The sequence below is a fragment of the Parasteatoda tepidariorum genome, chromosome 9, assembly GCF_982258835.1.
Source record: "Parasteatoda tepidariorum strain Cologne lab strain chromosome 9, Ptep-v5.0, whole genome shotgun sequence".
In the NCBI taxonomy this organism is placed as follows: domain Eukaryota; kingdom Metazoa; phylum Arthropoda; class Arachnida; order Araneae; family Theridiidae; genus Parasteatoda; species Parasteatoda tepidariorum.
Window position 1 is genome coordinate 45,618,178 of NC_141763.1, and position 26,843 is coordinate 45,645,020.

The window sequence follows — 26,843 nt, forward strand, 5'->3', positions numbered from 1 at the left end:
TAACAAATTTATTTAGAATACATTAATCTCATCTATCAATTTAGAATGCAAGGCATACACTGCATACAGTAGTTACTATGAAATTTAGATATATAAAGATGAATTGTAGATCTAGAATTAAAATACTCATAATTTAATACCTCTAAAATAATTCCTTAATACAGCTGTCCCAAAAAGTCTATTAAGATGGACAAAATTTCTATACTGGCTTTACACAATTAACAAAAGTCTACTACGATGGACAAAAAACACAAAATGAAATAGGAGTTAGAATATATATATATTTGAATTTACTAAGAACACCCTAACCGAAATTCAATCTTATTTCATATTTTCTTTCATTTGAGAACTCTTGTTTCCAGTAAATATCAAACACACTCAAAGGTTATCAAAATTTTTGTTTAAAGTTTTTATAAGATTCTGAAGGATCTGGATAAAATGTCAAAATATATTAAAATGTTGAATAATAATGAAAACTAGTTTTGGTCTATATTTAGAGTACCTAAAATAATTTTAATTTTGGTGATCTCATGAAATTAATCAATATAATTTTAATTTCAGAGTAATTTGTATGATAAAGTTTTAGCCAATTTAAACAAACTTAAACAGAATTTTTATTTTTTTAAACCAAAACCAGCATAGTCAAAAATTAGTTTCAGCAAAAATTTTAATGTTTTAAATATTTAAGTTCACATATAGAATATAATAAATTATTTATGTAACAAATTACAATGAGCGATTTAAAAAAACAAAACAAACAAACCCCAATCACAGTGTGTAAATTCTAATACAGATTACGATGTGAAATTTCTTAAATCACACAAATGAAGTTTGCAATTTTGAAAGTTAACAACTATGGATCCCGTTTAAGGGATTTTCTAGATCGCATGAATGTGAATGACAATATGTGATTTGATTGTTTAACGCAACAATGCAAATAGTGATGTGTAATTTTTAAATCACAAGAATATAGATCACAAAGCAGCATTTTAAAATCACATGACACAAATCATGATGCGGAACATCCAAATTGCATGACAGGAGTTAGGGCTCTAATAGCCAAAACTGGGAGTATCCAAGAATTTTAATGACTCCCCAAGTGTGCTCATACCGTGTAAAAAGAACACTTGGACAACTTCCCACTTGGAATCTGAGCTGGAAATTAAAATCTATATTTCATGCAGTATACATCAATTTACAAGTTAACTTACTTATATCTTCTTTGCATTCCATATTTGGTTTGAAGTGGAAGTAAAGTCTAAAAAAACAAAAGAACATTTGTATAAAATTTAGATTGAAAATACATAAATCTTCATGATTACAAGCACTTGCATAAAAAAAAAAAAAAAAAAAAAAAAAAAAAACAGGCCTCAATTGTTTTTTTTTTCCTTGGGGGGGGGGGGGGGGGATTCACATGGTTCTCGAAACGTTTAGACGGTTTCTATATCATACCTGCCAACTCTTCCGGAAGATTTTATTTTCATATTTAAAGTGGTAGCAATACTCAGGTTATTCCAATTAACTTTTTGAATTATAATGATAATTATAGATGAGTCTGACCACCACTACATATAAATAATTACAATAAATATATGAAAGCATAATAATCTTTACGCAAGCAAATTTCAATGGGATCAAAATATAAATACATTTTTGAATCAGATTGATTTTCGGTTATTGTTTTACAACCAGTCTGAAAATCCATTCTCGGAAGGAGTGAAAGTTGGCAGGTATGCTATATGATTTTCAACTCTGAGTAATCACTGTTTAATTTTTCAGATTCTATCCCGTTTGATGATAATGTTTTCAAAGCTATTATTTTTTTTTGTTGCTTTTTTCCCATGGCTTTTCAAATTTAATATTTTTTATATAATGTTATCACATGCGGATTTTGAACTTATTACTTGTGATAATTCTATCGCAATTTCACACCATTCAATGGCTTTTTGGAAGTTATTAATAATTTTTTAAAAGGGTTTTTGATACGCTGATATGTTTAATAGAATGTTTGAAAGTCAAATTTGAGTTAGCACTATTTGATTTGCAACAATCAATCAGAATTTCTCACCATCTTATGATAGGTTTTTTCGTGGTTATTTATAATTTTATAGACTCCTTTCACATGATTTTTCAAAAACAGATATTTTCAATACAATATTATGACGTTTGATTTGTGTCAATTCTATTGATATTTCCTTTATTCGGACAATATTGGGTCATTTGGAAAGTTCGTGTTGATTCTATAATACTAGATAATGTATCGGCATGATTTTCCCGAACAACATAATAGTTTCTGCAGCAGGTATCAGTGTTTTCATTACAGGAAAAAAAATGGGAGAGAATTTCTCACCCTTTCTCAAAAACAGTGTGAGATTTCAAAAAGTTAAGTGAGATTTCTAAAAATTAAAAAAACACGAATAGACTTTGAAAAAAAATATTTCTATTTTTTCTATTCTGAGTTTAGAAGTCAGAAGATGTTAAAAATTTATTATAATATTTTTAAATAATTATAATAAATTTTTAACATCTTCTGACTTCTAAACCATTGAGCAATGAATATTTTTGTTGCATTATCATATGGAAAATGTTCTGTATCTACTTTTTCATTAGCTATTCTCATTAGGTTTGCTCAAATGCTTACCAATCGATCTGTTACGATATTTTGTTTTAATTCGGTTTGGGGGCTAAATAACCTTGCAACAGATGCTGAACTATTCGGAATCACTAATTAAATTTGTAGCATTGTGCACACACTTTCCTATCCTCTACATCTGCCAGCATAGGTTCTTCAATTATTTCTGTTATCAGGGGTCTGTCTAGGTTTTTCTGAGAGGTACCTATTTTGTGAAAATTTAGACATAATTTGTGAAAAATTAAAAATTATATTAAAAAATCAACACAAAAATATGGATTTATCGTTTCTTAAGGGATACAAATACAAAAATTTAAGAGAAAGTATTTTGTGAAACTACCGTTTTTCCTAAAATTGAATTTGTGAAACTACCGTTTTTCCTAAAGTTGAATTTGTGAAGGTACCGCTAAACGGTAGTAAATTCGGCCAGGACAGACCCCTGGTTATGGAATAGTGAAGTTCGTTGAAGTTATTTCCATGCTCATACTCTTTGTCAGGTCTTCCAGATTAGTTTTCACAGACTTTACAAACTTAACTTTTACAAATTGCTCTAAATTGTCGATGAGGGAGTTCGGTAATTCATTAACAGCGAAAACGAGATTCTCGCGCTGTAGTGAAAACACTGGGTATTATAACTTTTATAGCCTTTCGCATATGGTCTTTATATTTCGATTTAATATGATGTTCAAATTGTGAATTTGAGGCATTAGGTAAAGCATACTACTCATGACGGATCTATCATAAATCAGTGTTTTCACTACAGCGCGAGAATCTCGCATATTTTTTTCTTTTCTCGCATTAAAAAATGATTACCGCGAGAAATTCGCGCATTCTATAAATTAATTTCAAAATTCGCGAATTTCTCGCATTTTGGAAAAAGCTTCGAATTACGTCATTTAGAATAAAATCCGTTTCACATTTCTTCCTGGATCTTCATTATTTTCAACACTTGCCCCGTTATCTAGCTTCACTATTTACTATTATTGTTCAGAACCTTTTCGAACAACAGAGCACAACCCCTCCGAACCACGGAACCCCTTTCAGAACACATTTTTCTGCAACCACGTGTTTAGTGTAGGTATGGTTTTTTCATGTAAGACGTTCAAATTTTTTTATGCACTTATGTAAGATGGACAAATACCTAGTAAAGGCAAAATTTTCTATGATGATGGAGCAAAAATATTCAATGCTTTAATAAATACTAGGCGTTAAAAATGTATTATAATAAAAGAAATTTTTTTTTCAAGTCTATTTGTATTTTTTCAGTTTTTAGAAATCTCACTTAACTTTCTGAAATCTCACCCTGTTTTTGAGAAAGGGTGAGAAATTCTCACCCATTTTTTTTCTATGATGAAAACACTGTAAATCCATGTTGTTTCTGGCCATTTTCACAAGTTTTTCCTTGATCTGATAATCTCTATACAATGTTATTATGCCAAGCAAGTTTTTTGATTTAAGGAGCCAGTCTTTGACAAGCTGAATTTATTATGGATAGTTATTTCAGGAGCTGTTTGTCTTCACTTAATTATTTCCTCAGGGGTTATTTTCAGACTATGATGTAATTAATACAACATTATGGCTAGTGATTTGCATATTATAATAATCACTTTTTCATGCATTTGCTTTGCGACGATTCAAACGAGTCCATATTAATTTGTGTTGCTTTTTCGGCAAAGCAATTATTACATTTACTTGGAGTACCTATTTTTCATTCATTTCAACACAGTTTTTAAACCCGAATATTTTTAATAAGATATTATTATGACGCAATATTTTCAAAATTTGAGAATGCCAACTATAAAACTAATTATCTTAAAAAATGATAACATTTAAGAACTTTGTATATTTTAATATCTTAAACGTATGCAAATATTTATGAACAGTACCCTCTTCAGTATAACTAGTGCCCTACCCTTCAAGGTCTGGAATGAATGTTGTACAAATTACATATATATATTTATTTTATCTTAAAATTCAGTAAAGAAAACAATTTCGAGATAGTTATATTATATTAAAACTGACTCAGGCAGTACCTAGTGTTTTGCTAAGACAGGGACATAAATAAAATTTTTTTAATGGTTCAAGTTTAATTACAGACCAATAACCAAGTATATTAAAATTTGAGAAAAGTTTAAAGGAATTAAATAATATAAAGAAATTGAGATCTTCTGCAGTACCTACTATAGATCCTTAGCAAAAGTAATCTGGTAAAACATCATTAATTAATAAATGAATAAAATTGAGGGCATTGCAGAAAGATATGTTGCAGAGCACTTATACAACAGCTACAAAATATAGCGATCAACTCTCAGTACATTAAATATATCTAATTACTTTTAATAATTTATGTGGATTATAACATTAGTAAAGTATCACTGATGCAATGCTGTACGGAATGACGTACATAAAAAATAAATATAAGGATTAAAAATTTCGACAATTTACTTTAGATTTTTAAAGTTATAAAGCTAAACATAAGACTTACTAATACTATAAATAAATTGGGCAAAATTAAAGGCATTAAGTTAGTCAATGCCGGTATCAAAATGTTCTTCGATGAACTCCATATTCAATGCATAATCTTTGTACTATTTCTAAAAACCAGAAACTTAGTAATCGGAATTCTCATAGACAGATGTGTTTAATTTTCTTTTATCGATAATATACATTCCTAAGAACTTTAATTGCCGATAAGAGATAATTAATGTTAATTTGCGCAGTACTGTTACATAACACCTATATCAACTACAAAATGCAGGAGCTAACTTAATCCTCAAAAAATAAGGCAAATTTAAATAATTAATAATAATTTTTAAATAAAAAATAATTCAAATATTAAAAATATACTAACTTTACTATGTATTTGAGAAGCAACACTCCTTGAGCCGCAAAAGTTCTGCAGACAAGGTTTTAAATATGATGACCTTGAGCTTCGTAAAACCTTCAACATTTTAATATATTTGGAATATTTTAGAGAATCTAATAAAAAAACAACAGTTTGAGCACAAACACAAATTAATGTACAAAGAGAAGGATAATATAGAGATTAAATAGAAGCTGATGCAATCTCCGATCACTGCGCACGTTTTTCCTTGGAGCTCAGAGGAAGAAAAAGGCCGGTTACATAATCAGCAAAGTATTAACTGTAATAAAAAAGTTAAAAAGTTTTAAAATTTCATTAAACATTGAAGCGTTTTAAAATTTAATAACGTTGCTTAAAATTTAGAAAAATGGTTACATTCAGTTAAACTTCATTCAAAGTTGCATTATGAAAATAAATTTTTCAGACTGGTGGAGAAATTTTAAACTATGAAAAGATAGATCAAAATGTTGATTCTCTACTCATTGTTATTAAATCACTTTTGGAAATGGACGGAAAGTGGAAGTTTTTGTTTTGTTGTTGATTTTAATGGTGTTTGACAACAATAATGGGTGATGGCTACCAGACGTTCATGTATGCAAACTTCAAGTGACAATTCCCATATTTGTGATAACGGTAGAGAATTATTTGATGCTTGTCGATATGGTGATGTTTCAAGAGTAAGAAAGCTTGTTACTCCACAAAATGTTAACGCTAGAGATGCTGCGGGACGGAAGTCAACACCATTGCACTTTGCTGCTGGTAAGTTTTGCAAAGTCATATAATAAAAATTTGATAAACTAATTCTTTAAATTCAGAGCTATAGTTCCTGTATCTCACTATTATTGAAACAAAAATTATTGTCAGAGGTTGTTTTTAATAATATGCTGCTAGTTAGTGTGTGCATATGTACAATTTTGACATAAAATTGTAATTTGTTTAGTTTGTGCACGTAGTTTTATTACTTTATATCTGATTCATTATGTTCTTAATTTTAATATTGCTAGGTCTCGATGCCTAGCATTATTTTGGCAGAAATATGCTACTTAAAATTTGAAGCTCTTAACTTAGTTTTAGATAATTTCCGAGTCTGGATAAAACTAATCTTGAGATAATTTATATGCTATTGTATAACAATTATTTTGAATTCAATGTTTAAGCTTATATAGGTCAAATTCTTTTTTTATTAAAAAATTGATTTTTCTCTTAATTTGAACTTTTAACTAAACCTACTTTGATTATTATTGTAATTATAAAATTAGTCAGACTCTGTATTCTAGTATCATTGCAATCCAAACAAAGTTAAGGTTTCATTTTTCAATTAAAGGTTGAACCCAAACTATCTTAATTCTGTTTAGGGGATGGTCTGAATGGAAACAATTCATGCTTTGAGGTGATCATGCAGAAAATAATGTAAAATTATTAGATAGTAACTGACTAGTTAAAAGGCTATGTTTTGAGTCCTCTATTCTTTAAAGTGTAGCATAAAGGTTCAAGTTAAAAAAATGCACTCAGTTAACATGTTAAATGCAAATTATTTATCATGCTTATTACCAAGTAGAATCTGTTTTAATGATCATTAATTATGTTATCATTTGTAATATTTATATCTATCTTTATATCTGATTCATTATGTTCTAAATTTTAATATTACTCGGTCCCGATGCCTAGCATTATTTTGGCAGAAATATGCTAGTTAAAATTTAAAGCTCTTTGCTTAGTTTTAGATAATTTTCGAGCCTGGGTAAAACTAATCTTGAGATAATTTATATGCTATTGTATGACAATTTTTTTGAATTTAATGTTTAAGCTTATATAGGTCAAATTTTTTTTTAATTAAAAAATTAATTATTCTCTTAATTTGAACTTTTAACTAAACCTAATTTGATTACTTTGATTATTGTTGTAATTATAAAATTAGACAGATTCTGTATTCTAGAGTATCATTGTAATCCAAACAAACTTAAGGTTTCATTTTTCAATTAAAAGTAGAACTCAAACTATCCTAATTCTGTTTAGGGAATGGTCTACATGGATACAATTCATGCTTTGAGTTGATCATGCTGAAAATAATGTAAAATTATTAGATAGTGACTGACTAGTTAAAAGGCTATGTTCTGAGTCCTCTTTTCTTTAAAGTGTATCATAAAGGTTCAAGTTCAAAAAATGCACTCAACATGTTAAATGGAAATTGTTTATTATGCTTATTACCAAGTAGAATCAGTTTTTATGATCATTAATTATGTTATCATTTGTAATATTTAAATCTGTTAAAAAGGAAATAATTAATTCTTTATTTTATTGACTTTACTGTAGACGTGAGTTAAAAAGATTTTAAAGAGTTGAATATGGGTTTAGTGTTATTCGGTTGAATAATTTTTTAGTTTAGATAATGATTTTCATCATTTAAAGTGTTATTCGAATTATTTTCTAGATCTGTAGAATGATTTTTTTTCTGCTTTTAATGTTTTAATTTTTGAAATATGTTAAAAGTTTAAAAACGCTTATATCCTCAATAATTCTATCTTCAGTAGGGAACCGATTATCCGGAACGATTGGGACCATCGCTATTCTGGATAACTGATTTTTCCGGTTTTCTGAATAGCTACAAAAAACCGTTTTTTTTTTTAATCTTATTAAACCCATCTAAAAAGAAATTTTTTTTTTGGAAATAACCTTAAAAAGAAGAAAAATGATGGAGTAATACACTAATGATTATTTTGAAAATGATGGTAAGGTAAAAATCTTTCAGAATGTTTACCTTACCTACCAGATCAAAAAAGAAAGAAAAATCCTAAAATCTTAGGAGGAAAAAAATTTTTTTTTTTTAAAAAATGGCAGGGAAATGTATTGAATTTTGTTCTGGTTTTTTGGTTTTCTGATTTCCGGATAACGGGCTCTGTACCGTATATCCTGAATCAGATTTTTTTCATTTTTTTAAAATTTTGTTTCTGTAGTCTATAAAGTTAAAAATATGCCTCTGGTTTTTTCCTATATTGGAATTCTTAATATAATTCTTCCTTGTATAAAAAAATGTAGCAACTTTAAGTTCATTAAGATTTTAATTTTTATTAGGATTTGGACGTCGAGATGTAGTAGAACATCTACTTCAGAATGGAGCTAATGTCCATGCTAGAGATGATGGAGGATTGATACCTCTCCATAATGCATGCTCTTTTGGTCATGCTGAAGTTGTGCAGCTTTTACTGAAGCATGGTGCAGACCCTAATGCAAGAGACAATTGGAATTATACTCCACTGCATGAAGCAGCCATCAAAGGAAAAACGGATGTTTGCATTGGTAAATTTCTTTAATGTATGGTTCTTAGTATAAGTGTTTAATAATACTTAGTTATATAAGTATTGACATAGTATTATTGTCGGTAAATTCCTTTTGTAGGGCTAATCATAAATTTATCATTTAAGAATTTTTTTTTTATTAAAGATGGTTGCAGATAAAAGAGTTAGCTTTCAAGAGCTGCATGGAATTTAATTTTTATGCCAGTTAACTATGACTTGATTATTCTTTAGCTCAATAATTTTTAATAAATATATTTTTCATAATTTCTTTTAAATTTATTTATTATTATTTTGTGTTAATGTAGTTCAAAATAAGTGAAAAATAATGTCACGTTTTAATAATGTAATAAATGTCGCATTTTAATAATTCTGATTATGAATTACAGTATGAAACTCTAGTATCTTTTTCTGTGTTAAACGTAAAAACCTCCAAAAACACAGTTTACCTTCTAACAATCTTTCACATTTGCAGTTTCTAAAATTTAAGAGAAATTGTTATTCATCATTGAAATTTCTTTAATTTACAAAATCAATTATTGATAAATTTTTTAATATGAATGAAAACATTTTTTCTGAAGTTATTTTTTTGAATTTTATATTTAAGTATAAATGTAATTACATTATCTATTTTTCTTAAAAAATCAGTAGTTAAAGTGTAGCTAATTGTACAGTAAAACCTTGATCGCTCATTTTTTTGTGACCATTCTTTACAAAGAATTGAGACAGAGAGACGAGAAATGCTGGTCAACATAAGATATTGATTTGAAAAAGTATGAAAAATGCTTAGGAACTAATGAATTCGAAAATTGCAATCAGGTAGTCGTTCAGCTGTCACTCACACTGCTAGTTGGGGATAGTGAATTTCATCCTGGTGGCGAACAAAACGAGAGTGTATGTGCTGCAAGGTGCATTTTAAATCTGTCATGGTTGAAAGTCCTCTTGTCAGTTGTGGTGTGGATTTAAAAAATAGTAAAATTAAAATAAGAATAAGATTTTTTTTTAATAAAGTGACATTTTTATGAATAAAATTTGTTATATCAATAAATTTTTTTAAGCCAGCTTGTGTGTGTAGCATGTTGTATTTTAAATCTGTCATGGTTGAAAGTCCTTACGTTGGTTGTGGTGTGGAGTTAAAAAATAGTAAAATTAAAATAAGAATAAGATTTTTTAACGGGAAAAATACTGCAAAAATATTTAAAATGCAAAAGATAGATGAATTAACAAATTTATTTATCTAAAATAGCTAAAAATTTTAGTTTGATCACTTTAAACAAGTAATTTTTCAACATTTGTAATTCAATGATCTTGTTCTGTAAATTAGCATGAACTTTCCATTTATTTTGTTTTAACTCAAATTTTGTCTAAAAAAAATACAAGTTGCTTTGTAAAATTGCCCAAATTGAAAAGGTTTATTTTATTTTTAAATTTAGTATTACTTCAGCATGGTGCAGATCCTTCCATACGAAATACTGATGGTAAGACTGCTTTAGACCTTGCAGATCCCTCTGCAAGATCAGTTTTGACAGGAGAGTATAGGAAAGATGAGTTGTTGGAGGGTTCTCGTAGTGGCAATGATGAGAAACTTATGTCATTGTTAACTCCTGTTAATGTTAATTGTCATGCAAGTGATGGAAGAAAGGTATATATATATTTTTTACAGAAATTTGTTTTTAATATTTTAGGATTCATGAGATTAGTTTTTAAAGTGTATTCAAAGCATAATTTTTACCTAATTGTTTTAAGCAAACAAAGAGATTACTTTTTTTTATCATACACTGGCAGAAAGGAAAATCCCAACACCAAGAAGGAGTTATGCCAAATAAACTAAATTTGGTAGGCTTGTTTATACAACCAAAAGATGATGTCAATTCATATTACCCGCTAGGTGCATAATTTTAGCGCTAGTAGCGCTACTGGGAACATGCAAACCAGGATTGCTTTAAATACGTGTTCTACAGTTCATAAGCATTATATTTCGTTAAATTTTGACAGAATGAGATGCCTTTAAGAAGACAAAGAACCCATTATCAATAGCTCGTCGTATAATAGGGCTGTGAGAACGTGGATTTTTTTCCTTGATATCGCAGGATGACTGGGGAGAAATGTATCCACTGTGCATGACTGTTGGCAGCAGTGGTCAAGGGAAGGTACTGCTTCAAGAAGACCGGATTCTGGGCGACCACAAGGCACTGTTTAGAGAAAAGCCCGTTGTGTGCAGCGCATGTCTATCGTACTGCATCTGCATCAGAAATTCGAGTTGCAGTTAGTACTTCAGTTACACAACTAACTGTTATAAATCGGCTACTTCAAGTACAGCTCTGAGCAAGATGCTCTGTAGCTTGCATTCCACTGACTGCAAACCACAGACGTTTACAATATGAGTGGTGTCAAGTCAGAGCTCACTGGAGGACAGAGTGGATCTCCACCCTATTGTGTTTTCTGATAAAAGTCCGTCCTGCCTTGCTGCCAGTGATAAAGGTATATTCGTTAGTAGGAGGCCAGGTGAGCGCCTGCTATCGACTTGTCTCTGGCATAGACACACTGGCCCTACACCTGGAGTTATGGTCTGGGGAGCAATTTCCTATGAGAGCAGAAGCACTCTCGTGGATATTCCACTCACCTTGACTTCAAATTTGTGCATCAACCTGTTTTATTTTCATGAGTAGCATTTGGGGGGTATTTTCCAACAGGATGTGGCTCACCCTCATACTGCTGCTGTAACCCAACATGCTCTACTGAATGCCGACGTGTTGCATTGGCCTGCGAGATCACCAGATCTTTCACCAATTGCGCATATATAAGACATCATTGTACGACAACTTCAACACAACCAGCATTAACTATTCCTATATTGTCTTACTGAGTGTAACAGGCATGGAACTCCATCCTACAATTCGACATATGATGTCTGTGTGACACAATGCATGCTTGCATTAAAAATTCTGGAGGTTACACTGGTTATTAATGTATCAGGTATTTTACATTTGAAATGGTTTTTCTCTTAATTGCATTAACCTATGATCTTGAATCTTTGATCAATTAAATATGTTATTCAGACAAACACCTTGTCGAAATTTCTTTACTCTATAATAATTTTTTCTTGGTGTTGGGATTCCCACCCCCCTTCAGTGTATAATTTGCAAGCCATTTGTATTGTAAAGGCCTAATTTTCATTGATTTTGGCATTTTTGATTAAATTGAAGAATTTTTTTTTATCATCTTAGTTCATTTGTTTTTACAGTTTATGTTTATTAAATTAATAAGTTTATTTTTGAAATTTAGAGTGTTTTGGTTTCTGGCTTTATAATGTCTGGGGTTGGACTTTAAAGTCACGGGGCACTTAGATGTGAACTTTGGCACAATTTCGAACAGTTTTTCAAATCAATAATATTTAAATTTATTTTATGTAAAATTTTAACAAATAACATCTGTAATAAATACTTTGGTGTTTTTTTTAAGTATTTTTTATGTACTTTATTTACTATTAAAAAATTAAAATAAATATGAAAGAAATTTGATTAATATATAAATTTAAAGCTTATTGCTTTTAAATTTATATTAAGTTATTAATTTCATAATTTTAGCAATTTTTTTTTTTGTAAGGCTGAAATGTTTTTTTTCTCTTTCAAATTAATGTTTTTTTAAAAGCATATTTTACTGGAATAATAAATTTCATGTTTTGTTGGGGCATAGTATGCATTTATAATTTTTTTAAAAAAATAACATTTATACATAGTTAGCATTTAAATGCTGTTCAAATAATCTATAATAAAATGAAAACAGAATTTTTTTGATGCATTATACAACTTAAATTTCATTTCTAAGCCCTAAAGAATAACTTTTATACTTCAAACAATTTTTATTCAGAAAGTTACAGCATTATATTATTAAGATAAATCTAATTAAACTTATATTTTTACAGTCTACACCTTTACACCTTGCTGCTGGTTATAATAGAATTCGTATTGTCCAGCTTTTGTTACAACATGGAGCAGATGTTCACGCTAAAGACAAAGGGTTAGTTTTATTTAAATTTTATTACAGTTTTGGAAGTTGTCTCATAAAACCATTGTAAGATGTTTTGCCTATATAATGCTGATGATATATATTTAATTGTATATTCAATATATATTCTATATAAAATACTGCTTAAACAAATTTTACAACAAACACTATATTTAATTGACTTGAACTAAATTTAAATACACATGAACTAAAGTTAAGATAATTTGATAGGATGCAATAAATTTATTGTTATATTACTTAGTTTGTAACTTTTCTGTATTATATGAGAAAGAAAGGAAAGAAGATACATAAGATTGAAGATAAGATATACATAAAGATATACATGTAAATCTTGAATTTTCATTACTTTGCTATTTTTTTTAGTTTCATAGCGGTATATATTTTTCTTTTTTTTCTTTGCATAAATAGTTCCAATGTAAATAAAGCTTGTAAATAGGAACAAGCTTAAATAAATACTTAGGCTAAATTTTAATGTAGACTGTAGAATAGTATTCTTCAGATTTTTTTTGTGACTAATCTCAATAATAATGAAAAATTAGGTGTTAGTGTTTTTTTTATTTCACATGTTACATGATAATCCAGAAATAACAAGTTTTAGCCCATACTAAATATAAAGTGTATTTCTTTCTCTTTTAGTGGTTTGGTACCATTACATAATGCTTGTTCATATGGACATTTTGAAGTTACTGAAATTTTAATTAAAGTAAGATTTCATTTTTGTTATTCATTAAATTATTGGCCATTAGAATTTTTCAATTGCGAAAGCTATTTCACATTTGTGTGTTTTTATTGTTACAAACCATTTTGTATTCTTAGTGACAATTTCTCTCACACTTACTCATGTGTTAATAAGAATGTTTATTTAAATGTTTTTATATTTATTAGCATGGAGCTAATGTGAATGCTATGGATTTATGGCAATTCACTCCATTGCATGAAGCTGCTTCAAAAGCTCGTATTGAAGTTTGTTCATTACTTTTGAGTCATGGAGCTGATCCTACCCTTCTTAACTGTCATTCTAAAAGTGCAATTGATGTTGCTTCAGCTAGAGAGTTGCCTGAGCGACTGTCTTGTAAGTGATCTATTCCATCTTCTTGTAATAGGCCTGTTATTTTTTATTTCTAATAACTTTTTTGTGTACTATTTTTGTAAATTTACTTAATTTATGGCAGTTTGTTTAAAATATATCTAATGAAGTGATTTTTCATAAAAGTCAAATAAATGATTCACTATCAAGCAAAAATTTTAGATTTTCTTTTGAAAACTGTCTAGCATTTAGTTACATAGGAAAAAGAATATGTTTAGTTTGTACAAGAATAGTAAAATTCTTTTGCAAGCATTTCTTTTTGTAGGAATTTTGTTCTTTTTTGCAGAAGAGAATTTGCTAGTAGTTAATGAATAATTTGATAATTTCTAGTTCACGATTAGAATTTTTTTTGTTCCTTTTTGAAGAAAGGAATTTGTTAGTAATTAATAAATAATTTGATTATTCCTTGTATATGATTAGAATTTTGTTGTTTTGTTTCATTTATCTTTTTGCAATATGTTTATATTAATATTTCTTTAAAAGAAATTTCATATGAAATGAACATTTTTAACTGAGTTGAGTTTGATGTTGTTAGTGTGATATTTTTTGCATGAAAATATTTCTAATGCTGTGCTTATTCTTGTATCAAATGATTAGTATTAAATTATCTAATTTGTTTTACAATAATTTGTTGTACTCTGTTGAGGAAGATAAATCTACTTCATGTTTCGTTCATGATTATTTAACCTATAAATTGTCATTGAAGGATTAAAATTGAAAAATTTTGTTAATACTTCTTTAAAAAAATTCAGCTGAGCATTTCTAGAAGAGCAACCCTTCCCTTATCAAGCATAAGGAATATTACAGAAAAATGAAAAATAAAATAATGGTTAAAAAATTTTTGTTGCTTTTTTCATATTTTTTAAAAATGTTTTCTATTTACTCTTCATCTTTTTCTCAACATGTGTTGCTAACTTCCCCCCTATTCATTTTTCTTCCATTTATATTTCTATGATATTTTTAATGTCTGATAATTGTTCTTCCTGCTAATTTTTTTTGTATGGTGTAGAACATTAAGAAGTTTGACGAAATATTTCACAGTAAATCATTCCCTAAATCGCTTTATAGTTTTATAACATATACCATGATAAATTTTTCTACAAGTCTATTGCTTATAGCGTAGTTTTAATTATACACTACGGTAGCTATTTAAAGTTAAGTGTTTGCTGGTATTGATCTTTAAAATTTTTTTTTACAATACAAAATTTAATTTTAAAGGATTGATCTTTAAAATTAAATTTTGTATTTTAAAGCCATTTTTGTGTACAATGTTTCATCCAGTCAAATTGATAAGTTGCTAGATTTTATTTTTTTCAGTTTTTTTGAAAAGTTAATAATAGCACTTACAAGTTTTGATTGAACATTTTTCCATGCATTTTATATATATAGATGAGTTCAAAGGCCACTGTCTGTTAGAAGCTTCAAGACTTGCTGATCCTCAACGTGTAAAGAAATTCTTATGTCTCGATGTGATAAATTTTAAACACCCTTTTACTGGTGATACTGCTCTGGTAAAAAAATTTTGCTTGTGTTTTCTTTTCTTTGATATGGGATCTTACATGTGTTGAGAATTGTTTTTCTATTCTAGCATTGCGCTGTGAGTTCTCTTTATCCAAAAAGAAAGCAAGTCTGTGAAATATTAATACGAAAAGGTGCTAGTTTGAATGAAAAAAATAAAGAGTAAGCTGTTAGTTTGTTTTATGTATAAAATATATGTTTAAGTATTATTTTTTTAAGTATGTAAATTTACTTTGTTTTTATGGAAATTTAAAATATTTGGCTTTAAAAGGATTGAAACTAAATTCAAAATAGAATGAGTGACTGAAATAAATATCATTGTAAGATAACTTTATGTAGGTAAAGGGGACTTTTTGAGTTATCTTCATTTTATTATCGCATTTTGAAACAACAGATTTTTAATATAATTTGTGGTTTTGGAGTGTGTTGCTACATTTTTATGTTTTTAAAACTAATTTAATTATTGTTTACTTGTCTGATTTTACTACTAATTGTTGATTTTTAATTATTTGATATTGAGTTATTTGGTCAGTCTTTAACCCTTCAACTGCATTGCTTAAGCAAATTAATCTATTTTTTTTTTAAGCATAGTCTCTGTATTAACTAATGTAGGAAAACCGCCTTTTGCACAAGCTGACAACCAAGTTATAACCTGAACTGAGAATAAATTATATTTGCAGGTTTTGCGCGGGGTACTTATACTCCTTAGAAATAGAAAAATCTCTAAGGAGTACTCTGAGCTACTTAGATTTACAGCATATCAGTTAGAAACTCCTTAGATTATTGTGATACTAAGTTTTTTTATTTCCAATACAGGAGTTATAATACTCCAATAACTTTCCCTTTTTATGATTTTATCAGGCTTCCATTTTTTTATTTTTTTTATTTGTTTTCTACTGTTATATGAATAAAAATTTGGATACCATGGAGGCAAAATCCAGAAATTCGCTATCAGGACAGCAATCGCAAGTTTCTAAATTTTGGCAGTCTGGTGAACACAGTGCCAAAAAATTCCATATTTTTTTCTTGTCTTTCTGTGGATCATATCTACTAGGACGCGCCATAAAGTGATTTTTCAAATGCGGAATTTGGGGATTATTGCAGTATTAAATCAAAAAAGGAATCAAAATTTCAAAAACCATTACAATAACTGTGAATGAAATTTAAATACAAATTCTATCTCAAAATGGTATCAGTGAAGCCACATAAATTTACCTTTAATTTGTTGATAATAGAGTGCGTAGACAAGTTATTTTATAAGTGCGTGACTTAGATTTTTACCGGACAAAACAATATTGTATTATAACATGGAGATTTTAAAAACCATGTAAAAATTCATATTAGTAACTACCTAAAAAAACTATTGATAAGCCAGTTGGATTTGTGGTAGAATGCTTGTCAATCAATTGTGTTAAAAAGTTATTATTCAGAAGCGTGGTTCTAAATTTGCGGTACATTATATTATCATATTAAAGCCATAAGATTTTAAAAATCTGTCAAAATAGCGATTGACAAACTACATCAATTTATGGTTTAATTGTTGCTAATTGAATGTGTCAAAAATTACTCAATTGCGTGATTCTACTTTTATGGTGCATTATAATATTGCATTATAACATTGAGATTTTAAAACCTATTTATAAATATATTGCAATAACTCCCCAAAACACCATTAACATAAAAAAAAATGGTTAAAGTTTAGAATTTATCAGAAAATTAATAAAAATTGACTTACCTCAAGACCTTACAATATGTCCAGTACATTTAAGTAAAATAGCATAGATTAAAATTTTGAAATGAAATTCATTTTTAAATAATCAAATGATTATAATAAATTAATTTTTGTTTACTGCATCATTAATTCTTAAAGAGGAATAGCGTAAAAATCATAAATTTCAAATTCTGATATATTTCAGCTTTCTTTTTTTTAATTGTGTGTTTTCAGGCATGTAATAAATTATTATAAGAATTAGGAATAAAACTTCATAACAATTTTATATAAAAATTTATTCTACCAATGGGGCAATATTTTTTTGTAATTTTTCCCAAGACATAAAAAATATCATTAGCATATTATATGTTAAGTCATTAAAATTGCTGACTCCTTGAATACTCCTTAGATTTTTTCTTCCTATCTCTGTATAATCCTGTATTAGTCAATAAAACAGCTTACTTGCAGTTACCAGCTCCTAAATATATTTTTCTTACTATTTTTAGATTTTTAACACCTGTTCACATCGCAGCTGATAAATCTCATTTTGATGTACTAGACGTTTTACTTAAGCATGGGGCTAAGGTATGTTATTTTCATGAAATGTCTTGTAACTGTATATATTTTCTTATATTTTGATGTATTTATATTTATCATTTTATGTAATTGATGTTATTTAATGACATCAGCCCATAATTGGTTCATAGCTCTGTCTTCTGATTTTTTATTTTTAACCTTTAATTGTTTTATCTTAACCTTTTATTAAATCTAATTTCATTGTACTGGGTATTAATTAAAGCATGGAGCAAATAATGTTATATTCATTAAATGCATTATAATAAAACTTTAATGGATTTTTTTTTAATGAAATAACAATTGTTATAACAAATGAAATAGCAAACTAAGGTATGTTTCAAATAGATCTTACTGTTATGAGCATTTATTTCTGAGTAACATGCTTGTAAGATTCTTTTACAATTTTTTCTACTCTTGATAAAGATTTTTGTTTGAATTTCCTTTTACTCTTTGTTTCTATTTTCTCCATTTTTCAACCATAAATCGGGTTTTAGCAAGATCTTGAGAAATATTAAGTATAGTTTTTTTAATAATCTTAGAGGTTAAATATTTTGGTGATATTGGTTGAATTATTGCATAAATTATAGGCTGAAATAGTGAAACTTCTAAATGAATATCATTTCAGGTAAATGCCTTAGATGGTCTGGGACAAACTGCTCTGCATCGCTGTGCAAGGGAGGGAAATGTACAAGCTTGTAGAATCCTGCTTTCTTATGATGTTGATCCTTCAATTATTAGTTTGCAAGGTTACACAGCCGCTCAAGTTGCTAGTGAAAATGTACAAAAACTATTGAGTGGTAAGAGTTTTCATTCTGCATTACATTTATTTGAACTTTCTTAACATCTTCATACCTCAATAAACTTAATTTGTTACTTGATTTGTAGAGCCAACAACGGTGAACATTGATATTGAATATCAACTGCTAGAAGCTTCTAAAGCTGGAGATACTGAAGTTGTCAAAGTAAGCTATTTAAGTAAAAAATTTATTTTCGTATATTGCAAAAAATTTTGAATTAAATAAATCTTATTAGTTTCTTATGTGCAAGTATTTTGGTGGAATTTCCGACTTGGTAAACTTTTGACAAAAATTATATTTCTAAGGTTTAGTATTTTATTTATTTATAAAGCTTAACAGTGTTTTAGACTGTCAATGTATTCATATAGATAAATAAGTATGCAAGTATGTTTTTTCTTTTTGTGCAAAATAACTTCACAATTTTTTTTATATTCCTTTTTTCATGCTTAGAGTTGATATGTATTTCAGACTTCTTGTTCTTTTCCTACTCCTATGCCTGTAAATACTTTTAATCTAGTTTTGTAAAAGCTCTTTATTATGTTGCCTTATAAATTTGTTTCAAATTTAGTGTTATGAATTAAAATTTTTATCTTATTTTCAATAAGTTATTTCTTTATTAGCCTATGATTTTTCTTACATTTACAAATAAGTTCAAAGTTTATTATCAAAATTTGCTCTTGATAATTTCAAGAATGCAAGTTACAATTCATATATTTTGTGCAAATAGTTCTTTTTAAAGTATTTAAATTTATGCTTCCTATTTAAAATCTTTATAATGAAGTAATCTTTTGTTGATATCATCCAGTAATTTCTTGGAGTGATGTTTAGTAGTTTGCTTGTGTAACATCAGTATTCTGTATTATACCATTTTTCGTTACTATTATTTTTGTCTTCTCTGCTTATTAATTACGATCACTTCTAAAGTAATCAGTAGTATATTTCTTTTTAGGTTAGTAAAAGTACTTTTATAATTTGTAGAAATTTTCTTTTTCTTTCATTTTTAAATAAAAATAATTATCAAGGATTGAAAAATTAAACTCAGTGTAAACAATGACATCACTTGAGTTCAGTGAGTGCCATACCACAGGGAAACTTTTGGTTGCAAATTCTCTTATGCTTCCATTGCTAATTTCAAATATAAATGAAAGAAAAAGGGACCACCTGACCGGAACATCTGCTCCTGCACCCCACAGCCCAAGGTCAAGAAAACTGAGATGGGCACAGTAGGCCTTGGCCCTCTATGGGCTGTCGTGCCTCTGAGTTTAGTTTTCGAAAGAAAAAGGGAGTTCAGGCAAACTTAGAGTAAGCTGTAAAGCTTCAATTGCTGGAAAAATATTTCAAAATCTCAAAATGCAAACAAATTATTGGAGGGGAACATCTCCATTTCATAATCCTGAGTTATTTTTTCATAATTTATTTTCATTTTAATATTTTGAAAATTTCTTTTTAGTATTTGTATCTACACTTAGGGCTTACTCTAGGTTTGTTTGACAGCACTTTTTCTTTACTTTAAATTTTAATTTAAAAGGTGATAAAGAAATTGCAATGAAAGGATTCTCCCGTGGTATGGCATCCTCTTAAGAAGAGAGGTGAATTTCAGTGGATATTTGGTTGAATGTCATGTTAAGAAAAGTGTCTTTTTTTTTTTAAAAAAAATATTCAGATTTTTTAGTTTATAAACTTGTTTGGAAAAAAAAAACAAAATATTGAGGGCAAGTTGTTATTGTTTAGATGCCACAGAGATGAGTGCCAGAGATCTTTTGTCACTCGTCTCCTCATACTAATACTTTAATTGTCTAAACACTTGAATTTAAAATAAAAATAAAACTAAAGACTCCATTTTTGTTTGCAGAAAATTCTCTCTAGCCATTTACCTGTTGTAAACTGTAGAGATGTGGATGGCAGGCAGTCTACTCCTCTTCATTTTGCAGCTGGTTACAATAGAGTTTCTGTTGTAGAATACCTTTTGCAGCATGGTGCTGATGTGCATGCAAAAGACAAAGGGTATGTTTTTCAGTTCTATTTAAAAAAAAAAAAATTACTTTTACTTTTATATTATTTTCTTCATTGCTAGAACTTTTAATACAATATTGTAAACTCTTAATACAATATTTCAAACGAATGTTACATTATTATTTATCCAACCTGACAGGAATAAAACGTACCTTTAAGGGTATTGTCACATAATTTTAAATTAATAGCTCTACCTTCGCCACGATAATAAATGTTAAATTTAGTTCTGTAAGTTATTCATTTCAATTTATAATTCAAAAAGTTTTTTAAAATATCAATATTTTTTTAAATTTATTGTAAGAGAGAATTTTACTTTCAAAATAAAAAAATCTTCCTTTTTCCAACTTGTGCAAAATTAATAAATTTTGCTAGATTTTTTAATTCTGTACTTATTGTTAGGGTCTTCTTGTTTATTATAGTAATTTCACAATTCTACATTTCTTAACACAGTGATTTTTTTATATGGAAAAGGAATCAGTGTTTGATTATGTTTTTTCCTAATTGACAATTTTATAATAAATGAATTTTGTTTACAGATGTTATAATTAACTTGTAATTATAATCATTTAATGTTATAATTTTCTTAAAACATGTGTGCTTTTTTTTTTAGTGGTTTAGTCCCCCTGCATAATGCATGTTCATATGGCCATTATGAAGTTGCTGAATTACTTGTAAAGGTATAGTTTTCATTTAATTCTTCTCAGTATAGTGTTAGGCTAATCAATGTCCAATTACTAATTTTATTATGAATAATTTTTATCTGTTAAATAAAATGTTATCAAAATGAAAATCCTCTTTAAAAGATCATTATCAAAATTTAAAATTTTGTCATTATTTTGATAATTTAATTTATTTAAAATTGAATTAATTAAATTTTGTTTTAAAAAAACCAGAAAACTGTTCCCAAAGCCTGGCTTCTTTCATGTTAAAATAAATGATCCTCAAAATATAAAGATACTTTCCCTTTCTCCTTACAGTATTCTTTCCCTTTCTCCGAACTTTTTATGTTCTGATAATAGTTTTCAATGACGTTTTATTGACTTATGTAGAATAAGATATCATTTCTTTAAATTACAGTATAATCTCATTCTGGTGCTTTTGCTTTATACTGAACAATTGAATACAGTCAACACAACTAATATATATATTCAAATATGCTTTAGATTTCCTTTAAGTTAGTTTTGTTGATTTTTATGACTTTTTAAAGAAATTCCTCTGAATGTACTTAATTTAAATGAATGAATTGTGTGTAGTTTCTGAGTATGCAGAATTTCCAAACTTTTATAATTATATTTTTCTACTTACTTAATTTTAAACAATATTTTTTTTCCAGCTAGTAATGCTGTAATTTTTAAATAAATAAAAAGAAGACACACACATTCTGTAACTGACTAGCATTATTGTGAATGATTAAGAATTTATTTTTCTTTCAGTTTTAACTTTGTATATTAATGCATGTGATTTTAGTATACAAGAAACTAAAATATGTTAATTTTTTACTTCAGTGTAAATTAAATTAAGAATAAAATTATCCATACCGTATTTTTCAATTTTAGAGAAAATTTGCTTAAATAACCACCAAATAATCTAATATAATTCTGATGTTTTTTTTCTATTTGTTTTGTTTTAGTATGGTGCTAATGTAAATGTTGCTGATCTGTGGAAGTTTACACCTCTTCATGAAGCAGCTGCAAAAGGAAAATACGAAATTGTGAAGCTGCTTTTAAAGGTTTAAGACAATATAAAAATTGATTTCTATATTTTTTTCACTTTTAAATTAAATATTTTTTTTTGAATTTTTCAGTAGTTGTTTTTTAATCACAATATAAATTGATTTTTAATACCAATTGACTTTATGATCCATTTGTTTTTCTAGAAATTTTTTTTCTTTTCTTTTTGGTGTATTCTTCCTATAATTTTCTGAAATTCTCTCAAGTTGCTTAGTTTGCTAGCATTCATATTTAATGAGCAGTCTTTGTTTGTTGTCTTATTATAAAATATATTTCTTTCTTTCTTTAAATTTATGCACATGAACTTATTATTTAATCTGAAATCAGCTACATGATTAATTTTCCCAGATGATGAGTTTGCTATATTTCAAGTTGTTATATTTTGTGCGTAACTAGCTAAAATATGGTAATTTATCATTTACATTTATACTTAAGTGATCTATTTATATAACATTTCTGAAATATTGTCATAATAATGCTTCATTCTGAATTATGCTGTCAATTTGATTGACTAAACTTCTTTACTTTCGAAGATGCCTAGATATGTTGTATATTAATTTGTAGTATTATTTTTTTCACTAATCTCTTTGTTAAAGAGTTTTCATAAATTATAAATATGATCGTTAAATTAAATCTTTGAATTTCATCAATATTTTCAATATTATGTATGCAGAAAAAAAACAATATTTGCATTAATTTTTTTCCTTGAATCATTTTCAAGTTATTTTTTTATTTTGTAATTATTGATAAGCAAAGTCATAAGCAATAATTTTCACAATATTTTGCTATTTATGTACATATCATTTGAATATAGCTATTCTATCTCCCCCATTTTCTTAGAAGTTTTAATTATTTTCAGTTATACAGACAGGCAGAGGCTTAATTGACAAGTTTTATAATCAATTCTAAATTCTGTTAGTTATTATTTGCTTACCTTTCAATAGTGCGAGACCCGTAGTGGACTGATCGGTAAGACACAGTTCCCAGCAGATCACTGAAGTCAAGCGTCACTGGCTACTGTCAGTGTGCGGGTGGGTGACCACTTGTCAGTCTGCATAGGGACCGAGGGAGTGCGGTATTGGTCCTTGTTAAACTGTTTTATCGTAAAGTGTTCGACTTCGCGTGCAGGTCATCGGGCTACCGAAGCGGGGGTGCCATCCCCTCTGTAGAGGATCAAAATTGTGATGGCATGTCTTCGGATCATCCTCAGGGGTGTTTCCCAGACCTTCGCCAATAGCCCATCGTGCAGCTCTAGTGCGACGTTAACTAACTACAACAACTATTCAATGGTGCGAATTACAAATAACGTTATATTTTTTTAACTTTTGTTCTGGGTCTTACTTTTGTGAGTAATTTCATTTATACTACATTTATTAATATTTTTAAATGTAAAAAATAATAAAATATATGCATTTTATTTTTAAAAAATTGATAACTTTGAGCATAGAATATTGTTTCACCTTATGGTTTACTTATCAGTGTCAATCATGATTATTGCTATAGATTGGCTTTTCTAAAAGTTGGCCTGCCTGGTTATATAGTAATTGTTTACTTCAATCATTGTGACTAATTTTTTGTTTTGTCTCATTTCCATTTTAGTCTTCTAATCAGTTTTTTTTAAAAATATAAATTAGCCAAAATTTATACTTGTTCTAGGAATACTATAGTCATCATCTTTTTTGGAAGGCTGCAATTTTTATGTCGTTAAAAGTTGAACTGGGAAACATAAATATGATGTGGTTCATTTATATTTTTGTGTTTTTTTAAAATTATTTTTTGTCTTTATGATTTTGTTTGCTCATTAAAATTTTTATTTTCTAGCATGGTGCTGATCCTTCTAAGAAGAATCGTGATAGTCATACTCCTTTAGATTTAGTCAAAGAAGGTGATCAAGATGTTGCTGATTTACTTAGGGGTAATGATATTTTTATATTTATTTTGTAATTATTTTTTATTTAGTAAGAGCATTCTATATAAGAAACTATTCTTTTTACACATATTTTCTAAGGATTTATTTAGCATTTTTTTAAAAAATTTTGTTTTAAACAGTTTGTGTATTAAACTCTATGGACTTGAAAATTAGAGGGGAAAACAGATAATCAATATCTCTTTTTTAAAATTGATGTATTAATAATTTTTTTTTTTGTTATAATCTACCTGACTAGTTTTTATCAGTGTATATTTTGATGCCAAATGAAGTTTCAAACAAATTATATAATATCAATTGAAAAAATTAAAATTAACTCCTCAAATTCTGAAATAATATCAATTATTAAATTGAGTTAGACAGTGTTTAAGCAGTAGTTAAACTTGTTTACAATCAGTTGTTCATATTTTAGACTCAATAATGAAAAGCTTAAAAAAAGAAATCTAAATTACAGGGGGGAAATGTAGCGTAAATACTGAGATATTATGTATTTTTCAGAAAACTTCAATACTGATTTTAAAATATAAACAAAATTTGCTGAGGTAAAAATGGATAACATCTATGTAAATAAGAAAAAATATTATTTATCTTAAAATCATTATTTATTGCAAAATTTAAAATGTTCTCAATTGCATGCTTTTCACATTTACTTAAAATCATTCTTGCATTTACTTTAATTGGTTTTTTTGTTTTGGGGGGCTGTAAAAAAAAACTATTAACACTATGTCTATGTAAGTATATTAGATACTTAGCTCCTCCATTAATTAAGGACCAGTCTCTTCAATAGTAATTGGCTGATTTTTTTTAACAAAAAAGGAAATGAATAAAGATGTAGGATTTAAAAAAAAAAAAAAAAGAAACTCATTCTTATATTTGAATAATTTTAGGGGATTCAGCTTTGTTGGATGCAGCGAAGAAAGGCAATTTAAGTAGGGTGTTGAAATTGGTGTCTCCAGAAAATATTAATTGTAGAGATTCTCAAGGTCGCAATTCAACACCCCTTCATCTTGCAGGTAAGCATATTTGCTTTTATTTGCATTCAAAAACTCTTAAAAGTATTTTGGCTTGTATTTTTAAAAATTTCGTTGAATTTTTAAGAACGTATTGACGTAATTATTTACTTTCATCTTACTAAATTTTGCTGAAAAAAAAATCAATGTAGGTTTCATTCTTATTACTCCTTGTTAGATGGAAATGGTAATCAGGGACCCTCTCACATGTATATTTTTTGCATGTTTTATAAGTTCTCACTTTGTTCACCTTTTGATGCTTAGTTTCAAATAACCTTCATAATTTCAATGACACATTACTTATGATGATGATGTAGCCATGTTCAAATTCCAGTTTAATATTCGACTTCATGTTTCATTATATTTTGAGAGAAAAGATTATATTTATGGTCAAAAGTATCTTTGTTGGAGACATTTGATCTATAAATATTTCCTTATATTATAATTTTGAGCTTTCTATTACTGCTGAGTTATTCAAATAAAAGTTGAATGGTTTGAATTAATTTTTTTTATCGCTGTGAATTTTGCACTTCGAAAAATAGAGTAAATTTCATAATTTCTTTGAATGGAAAAACTTTACAGGCTGTCTTTATATTACTTCTCTTAACATCTAGTATTTCTAAATATGTGATTTTTCAGAATTTTTACTGAATTCAGTCATTTTTCAGGGGTGTTTTCAGTATTTTTGTGTGCTAATTTTCTAAAATATCTCACAAGGATGTTGGCAAATTAGCATCACCTTGCCATTTCAATATTTTTTATTCTAGTAGTCTGATGTCTATATTTTATACACAGTATTAAATAATTAGTTTGCTTACTAGTATGATGTTATATCAAAACTATTGTTCACTATTTTGCTGATAGATACTTATTTACTTTTTATATAGCTGGTTACAATAATTTAGAGGTAGCGGAGTTCCTCCTGGAGCATGGTGCAGATGTTAATGCTCAAGACAAGGGAGGGTTGATACCTTTGCACAATGCCTCTTCTTATGGGGTAAGTTGTTATAGTAATTTGAAAATTGCACATTGCTTGCTCACCATTGTGACAGTTAAAAATATATAAACATGAAATGAATATTGAAGCTTTTGCTTTTAATTGTGTGGAATGTGGTATTACTGTTTAATGTTATAAAAAAAATAAAAGTCAATTTAGTATAAAATGAACCTGTTGCCTTTTAAATCTCGACCTAATTAACTCACTGACGGTCTGCACGTAAAAAGTCATATTTTAATCTGCAGTCTTCCCCGCATAGGAAAACCGGTTTTTTTCTTGTTATTAGATAGGGAAATTGTGTTTTGGAAAGAAACATTCTCCTAATTTTGCCCATTTGCTAAACTGCCAGTGGGTTAAGTGATGTATTTTTTCTTGTCCTAGATTTGTTAAATGGACTTGCCAGTTTTGCGAAGTGCAGATGTTACTGTAACACTTCAACATTTTCAAAGATTGCAAATTCTGCATTTTATCACTTATCTATATTTTTTTTTATAAAAGCTTAAAAATATTTCCCTTAAGCTCATTTAATTTTTTTGACAGAAATGACGGAAAAATAAAAATAAGCAGGAAACGAATATTAAAGCTTTTATATATTTTAACAAATAAGTAATAAATATATTAAATATTTAACAAATATTAACTTTAATTAATAACTTTAAA

The 26,843-nt window shown here is 27.9% G+C and overlaps 2 protein-coding genes across 2 annotated transcripts in view; one reads left to right on the forward strand and one right to left on the reverse strand.

The window, feature by feature from the left end:
* Nucleotides 1-5,737, reverse strand: part of Hsc70-5 (Heat shock protein 70 cognate 5) — a 28,974-nt gene extending 23,237 nt beyond the window's left edge. The window contains exons 1-2 of the mRNA XM_087151713.1: nt 5,484-5,737; nt 1,212-1,258 (exon numbers count right to left, since the gene is read on the reverse strand). Of these exons, the coding sequence (XP_087007839.1) occupies nt 1,212-1,258; nt 5,484-5,582 (146 nt within the window). The 5' untranslated portion in view covers nt 5,583-5,737. The remainder of the gene's footprint in view (nt 1-1,211; nt 1,259-5,483) is intronic.
* A 229-nt stretch (nt 5,738-5,966) lies between these two features.
* Tnks (tankyrase) overlaps nt 5,967-26,843 on the forward strand; it is a 38,536-nt gene continuing 17,659 nt past the window's right edge. Inside the window, exons 1-17 of the mRNA XM_016073938.5 lie at nt 5,967-6,254; nt 8,568-8,792; nt 10,222-10,430; nt 12,714-12,808; nt 13,454-13,520; nt 13,703-13,889; nt 15,294-15,415; nt 15,493-15,584; nt 17,640-17,718; nt 18,335-18,506; nt 18,595-18,671; nt 20,359-20,510; nt 21,130-21,196; nt 22,150-22,248; nt 24,071-24,164; nt 25,064-25,189; nt 26,074-26,183. Coding sequence (XP_015929424.1) covers nt 6,068-6,254; nt 8,568-8,792; nt 10,222-10,430; nt 12,714-12,808; nt 13,454-13,520; nt 13,703-13,889; nt 15,294-15,415; nt 15,493-15,584; nt 17,640-17,718; nt 18,335-18,506; nt 18,595-18,671; nt 20,359-20,510; nt 21,130-21,196; nt 22,150-22,248; nt 24,071-24,164; nt 25,064-25,189; nt 26,074-26,183 — 2,160 coding nt within the window. The 5' untranslated portion in view covers nt 5,967-6,067. The remainder of the gene's footprint in view (nt 6,255-8,567; nt 8,793-10,221; nt 10,431-12,713; nt 12,809-13,453; nt 13,521-13,702; nt 13,890-15,293; nt 15,416-15,492; nt 15,585-17,639; nt 17,719-18,334; nt 18,507-18,594; nt 18,672-20,358; nt 20,511-21,129; nt 21,197-22,149; nt 22,249-24,070; nt 24,165-25,063; nt 25,190-26,073; nt 26,184-26,843) is intronic.